The 6,565-nt window shown below is 41.1% G+C and overlaps 1 protein-coding gene across 1 annotated transcript in view; it reads right to left on the reverse strand.

Annotated features, from left to right (window-relative positions):
* The window catches only part of AMPH (amphiphysin), a 170,858-nt gene that overhangs the window by 47,201 nt on the left and 117,092 nt on the right, over nucleotides 1-6,565 (reverse strand). Inside the window, 4 exon segments of the mRNA NM_001244203.1 lie at nucleotides 752-880; nucleotides 2,182-2,320; nucleotides 4,649-4,731; nucleotides 5,397-5,472. Of these exon segments, the coding sequence (NP_001231132.1) occupies nucleotides 752-880; nucleotides 2,182-2,320; nucleotides 4,649-4,731; nucleotides 5,397-5,472 (427 nt within the window).

Raw genomic sequence — 6,565 nt, forward strand, 5'->3', positions numbered from 1 at the left:
AACATGGGCACCTGGATGTCTGAAAGCAGGGGAGATGCTGATGGTTCCATGTGCCGAGTCATGTAAATGGATACATTTACTCCTGATGAAGGTCAAAAGACTTATTAGTCACCTCCTCGAATTTCATTTTCTTATTCTCTACCAAGGAGCAATATGAAAGAAGTAATAAAAGGTGCAAACATGAATTAAAATATACTGATAGTCACCAAAATTCGAGTGAAAAAATAGAAAAAGTGGAAGTAACCTGTGGATGCAATCAGGGTTGGTTACCTCCATCTGATAGAATATTCTGGTCAAACACTTTTTTTGAAGAGACAATATTATGACATGAAAAAAAAATGCTCAATATGATTAAGCAGAAAAGTCGGGAATAGGTAACAATGCAATCTGAATTTTCTACTGCAAAGTTGATGTATACCTAGAAAAAATACTAAAAGAAAATAAACCAAAGTGTATTAGTGGCTATGTCAGAATGGTATGATTTAAGGAATTATTAAAATTCTTCATTTTACACTTCTCCATACGTTCCTAACTTTCTATAGTAAGGATGCACAACTCTTAATAATAGACAAAGTGTCTTTTCAAATATACATTTCTCCCAGTTGAGTACACTTCAGACATACTAAGTAATTAAAACAACTGAAATTATATTATTGGCTCTTGCATCTGCCCCTTTCTTAAGAGCTGACCCCTAAGAGTCCCTCTACCCTGGTACTTTCATGAACATACCAGCTCTGGATTGGGCACTCACCTGGGAAGGTGTCGTCACACTGATTTCCGGGACAAAGTTGTCCTCGAAGAAATTGATGATGTTCTCCTGCTGCAGTTCCTTTGTCGGAGTGACTTTAGGGAGAGGTGGGACAGGAGGCCCTTTCCTTGTCTACAAAGCATCACACACAAACAAAAAGGAGTTCATTCAGCCAAAAATGACATGGGAAATGTGCAGAAGTGTCATGTGAACAGAGCCAGGGGAAGAGACTGATCACTGATTAACATGTAGGTCTGCAGAGAGAACTAAGCCCACCTGATTCAGGCAAAGGACACCTGTGTGGGTGGCCCTCTGAGCTCTGATGAGCATTGGTCCAGTGAGAAAAAGTCAGGCTATCAGGCTCCATCCGTCTTAACAGAAGTACCAGACACAGGCCTCAGGGCCACTTACCTGTGCTTCTCAAGTTACACTAAGGCAATACCTTCTGTGAAGTCAACTGAAAACGATTTCTCACTTCAGCAGTATGTTGGAATTTTAGAACTAAAGCCAAGCAAGTTTTCCCTGGAATCAGAGACTACCACTGGCAGCACACCTCTCACTCTGCACTCCAGTATTTTGGAAAGTAAGCACTTTAGAGATCTATCCATAAATCCTCTTACAATGCTCCCTAGTTTCCAGTCGTACACAAGAAAGCCTGAACTGGACTGGAGACTTCAAGTTTCCCCACAGAATTTCATTTTCACCAAAGGCAGGGACAATAAGGGTGGCAATTTTTCTCTATGTTTATCTTTGCTTGGCCCTGTTTCTTTCAATCATTAGTTCCATACACCTTTTTATTTATTTATTTTTTGAATGGCCATACCATGGCATATGGAAATTTCCGGGCCAAGGATTGAATCTGAGCCACGGGTGCCACCTACGCCACAGCTGCAGCAACACCAGATCCTTTAACCCATTGTGCTGAGCCTGGGATCAAACCCGTGCCTCCCCAGTGACCAGAAACACAGCAGCCAGATTCTTAACCCACTGCACCATGGTGGGAACTCCTGTTCCATACACTTAATTACTGAGTGCCTGCACAATATACTGTGTGCAATAGAAAAAAATAAAATGACATAAAGGTCATGGTCTTTCTTGGCCTCAGTGTTACCTTAAGTCCTAGAGGAGGGAGGCTTCCTGAAGAAGATAAGATTAAATAGCTTTAAAGGACAGGATTTGGAGAAGAAGAGACCATGCAAGCCCGAGGAAGCCTGGAAAGACGCCTCAACACACTTAAGCAGAAAGTATGTGAGGAAATAAAAAATTCATATAAGACAAGGAAATTGAATCCTTGGTGACAATCACGATGCCCAAGACTCAAAGTCTCCCCAGCTGGAAACGCACATCAATATCCCTGCCCATGGGATTATCCCAGGTGGGTCAACTCAGGGCGAGTCCTTCCAGTCCCCCCAATACCCGTGACCTCTTCCTACCTGCGAGGGTGACCGAGGCCGGGCTGGTGCGGGAGACGCAGGGGCCAGTGTGTGATTGGGACTGGCTGTCGGGCTCGGGATGGGTGAAGGCTCCTCAGGCGGCGATGGTGTCTTTGCAATTCGGAGAGGACCCGAGTCGCTGGATGGAGGCAGAGTAAGCAAGGCGCCTCCTAAGGGACAGTGCTTGTTTCTCAGGGGCCCTCCTTCCCCCAGAAACCCTTAGGCATCACAGGTACGGTCTGCTATCTTCTCCTGCTTCTGGTTGATTCTGGTTTCTATTAATGATGATGGGATAACTGGTACCATTTATTGTCCACCATGTGCCAGACCCAGTTTGTCTATTACCACTAATTGTCATGAGACCCATGCATCATTGTCTCCACTTTACAGGTAAGTAAAATGGGGCACGGAGAAGATAAAAAGCCCTAAAGTCCCTGGGCAATTTAGCAGATCTAGGTTCAGGCCTTGGTGATGCAAACCCTTGTTCTTTCCACTGTACAAACAGACTCTGCAAGGATCTTCCAAACAGAAGCTGAATTAATTGAACTAACTTCACTTTTGACTTAGAATTCTGCTATGGCGTAATCTATAGAAAAACCTACCCCACGAGTTATAATCTGGATTTAAATTTAAAGGCATCCCCAGGATGACATTCATTAAGATTTTGTAAGAGTGCTTTCAGATAACATTGAGAAATTAATTCATTATTTCTCTTCAACACCTGATGAAACAATGATTCATCTCAGACATCTGGAAATGTGCAAACAAATTATGTGATGGATGAGAGTCTGTGACGTTTACTGAGAACCGGCCACATTTCTGGCCCCAGGCCAGATGCTTGTGATCAGCCCAAATGCTAAGACAGCACTCAAGACACATCCTGCTCTCTAGGAATTTCTAAACTCTACAGATTGAGGAAAGAAGGTCTGCACCCCAGAATAAATGAGCACATACACAGGAGCATGGTCTACATATTCAAGGGGTTGAGGGAATGGGTCCCCAAGGAGAACAGGCTTGGGAACACACCACATGATTGGGGCCATGCCAGCAATCATGGCCTCTGTCAGGAAGCACAGCCCCCAATCTATGCTGAATGGAGGTTCCCCTGAGCTCACTCACCACCTGGGTCTGCGGAGGAATGTTGGAAAAAATGAAAGGAACATTTGTTAAGTGGCCATGGCCCCACTTTCTCTTCATTTTATCTTATTCAGCAACATCGAAATTTCCAGGTGCATTTGTCCCTTTCATCTCTGTATAAGGGAACAGCTTTTCTCCATGCACCTCATTTCTACATCACCCAAATGCCATTTCCATAGTCTCAGGACAATTCTCTCTGTTTCTAGCTCCACACTGAAAACATTGTATTGGAAACAGTAGCTTTATCCCTTCCCTGTGTTCTTTTAGGCAACGTTCCTTCTCTTAGAAAATTATATACTTAATGCTCCCTTAGCATAGCAGCCTGAACAGAGACTACAAGTAGAGCTAGACCAAATGGCATCAGATAGGAAAACTGGCTATTTCCAGAAAGATCCAAACACTAACATGCGGAGGTGGTGGTGCCTGTGTAGGAATATGTGTGTCTTTATAAATGTGTTGATTGATTACATTGATTGATGTTAAAATCGTTAAGTATAGACTATCAGAACTGCATATTACCTTAGAAGCTGTTTAGTTCAATAGCACCTTTTCAGTTCTATTGATTTAAAAAAGGAGATCTTTAATCAGAGAGGTTGCTAAACTAAACACAAACTAATAGATAAAAAGAACTCTCTCAAGGAAGACAAAGCAAATTAACTGCAGAGTCATAAACCCGAAAGCTTCGAACTTCCAACCCAAACCTCACTAGCCTTCATTACTTGAGTACATAATGTCTGCAAAGGGACTTCCAAATCGAGGGGGAAAGCTGGTAAGAAGCCAAACCCTGGCACCGCAGACCATTCACCTACAGATCGCTGAGCCATTGGTTTACGTGACTGACATACTCAAAATAAAACCAAAACAATGTTCAATAAACCCAAAACAACACACTGCTTGCAAGGTCAAGTTAGGAGGTAAGATGGTGGTGAGTCTCATCTATTTCCCCTTTTTTTTTACCCAAAAATAGATGCATTAAAGGTGTCAACACCAAGTATTGGACTAACTATTATGAGTTTGGGGAATTCCTTTCTCCTCCCAAGTAAAGTTAACAATGCCCAATGAGAAATTACATGTGAAAAACTGATACCATTGCCAGAAAGCAGAGTGTGGTAGATAGCAAGCAACTCTACTGTGACAAAAACCCCTGGGGATAAATCTGAAGGTTAAAAGTCAATGTAAAAGCGCAGAACTAAGGCTGGTGTCTATCTCTGGATGGAAAGGTTCCTTGGTTTTAAGTCTCTGTAGCATGAATAAAAGAGGCAGGTACAGACTGCAATCCTGGCCTTCAAGGTGCACAGACATGAACTTTGCTCTGACAGACATGGCCTACCTGGGAGCTCCTTGAATGGTGAAGGCCTTGTCAGCGTGCTGGTCGCCAAGTTTCGTCATCACTTCATACAGTTTGTGGCAAAGCTAAGGGGACAGAGGCCACTTGTCTATTAGCTGCAAATCATTTTGGTGCAAATTCAGGCTTCTGCCCCCAGAAAGGAGTTGTTTGTTGAAAAACTAAGAATCTTATGATGGTATGCATGGTCTCAGTATAGTTTAACTTCTGAACAGGGTCCAAATTAAAATTCATGGGAAAACTGTAAGTCCACAAACACAAACTAATAGATATAACTCAGAGTACAGAGCAGACAAACAAAAACATATCATCTATGCTGATTCTACTGGAGATGAAGTCATACAACCACCCTGCTAAACTAAGAAAATATTGGTTGATGACAAAGCTGCTGTCTATCTGAATATGTGAAGATCAATTTGTCTGCAGCCTAAAGTATCATTTGAAAATCCAACTACAAAAATTGACTAAAAGAAAAAGAAAAAAAAAAGATTGTGAGACTAAAACAAGCAGACAGTGGTTCACGAGAGCACAAACTAAAATCTGTAACCAGATATAAAGAACTATATGGTCACTACAAAAAAATGTAGAAATATTACTGAGAGTAAAAGACACTATTAAAAGAAACACGAAAGAGAGGGAATTCTTTGCATGATGCTGTGCCATTTCATTTGTTCCTAGAATAAATGGTCATTTACTTTATCTTCCTTAAGTAAAAATAGACATCATTACTCACCACTGCAATTTCCTTATGAAACTTGGCCTCTAGGCTAGAGACATTTTTGAAAGTATTGACATAAAATCCAACACGTCTACCATGTAGCAATACAGAAGAAAGAAGAGATAGGAAAGACTGATCAGTATTTTTAATGGTAATAAAATATATTTAAAACAATCTTTCTTTGTATATTTTGAATAACACTGGATTAAATAAACTACTTCACCCAAAATATGCCCAACCTTTCCCGGGCTGTTAATAAACAAACAAACAAACAAAAAACATCTTTTTCCATAGAGGAGAGCTTTTCCTAAAAATGCGGTTGATAACCTAAGAAAATGTTCTCACCTCTTTAATGTGTACCAAGATCACCTGGAAGCTTCTTTCTGAACCAGTAGGTCTGAGGTGGGGACTGCGAATCTGAATTTGTAACAAGCTCTAGGTGATATTGATGCTATTGCTTGAGAGAGAACACTTTTGGAACCAATGCTCCAAGAATCTGTGCTTTAGATATGTATCTTTAAAGCTTTTGAGACAGAGCAGTTTATTATTAATTTTTACAAAATACAAACAGTTTAGTTTGGGTATCATATGTTTGGATTCTGAAATGTGTTTGATAGAGGGAAATAAAAAACCTGAAAATTAGTTACAATTCTTCAGCTAAAGGATAATTCATGCTTTTACTGAACAAATAACACAAGCTATTCATTCAAAACATCTCAAAAACGTTTGTGAAGCAAAGTCATGGTGGGCATAGGTTCTGCAAAATGAGCAAAGTACCCTCAATTTTAGGTCCCTACTAGTAAGCACACCAGTTAGCCCAGTGGATTCAGCCCAGCATCCCCAGTATAAGTTTCCTCTGCACTAAGTGAAGACTCTGTAGACTCCATGTTAATTCAATCCTTCTGAATCCATCTGAGTAAATTACTACTTTGATTTAATTCATCTTCTTTTTTTGTTTTCTTTTTACGACCACACTAGCAGCATATGGAAGTTCCCAGGCTAGGGGTTGAATTCGAATTGCATCTGCCAGCCTACACTACTGCCACAGCAATGTGGGATCCAAGCTGCATCTGCGACTCACACCTTAGCTTGTGGCAATGCTGGATCCTTAAGTTAACCCACTGATCAAGGCCAGGCATCAAGCCCACATCTTCAGGAAGACAAGAGTTGGGTTCTTAACCTGC

Source organism: Sus scrofa, chromosome 9 (genome assembly GCF_000003025.6).
Source record: "Sus scrofa isolate TJ Tabasco breed Duroc chromosome 9, Sscrofa11.1, whole genome shotgun sequence".
Lineage (NCBI taxonomy): Eukaryota > Metazoa > Chordata > Mammalia > Artiodactyla > Suidae > Sus > Sus scrofa.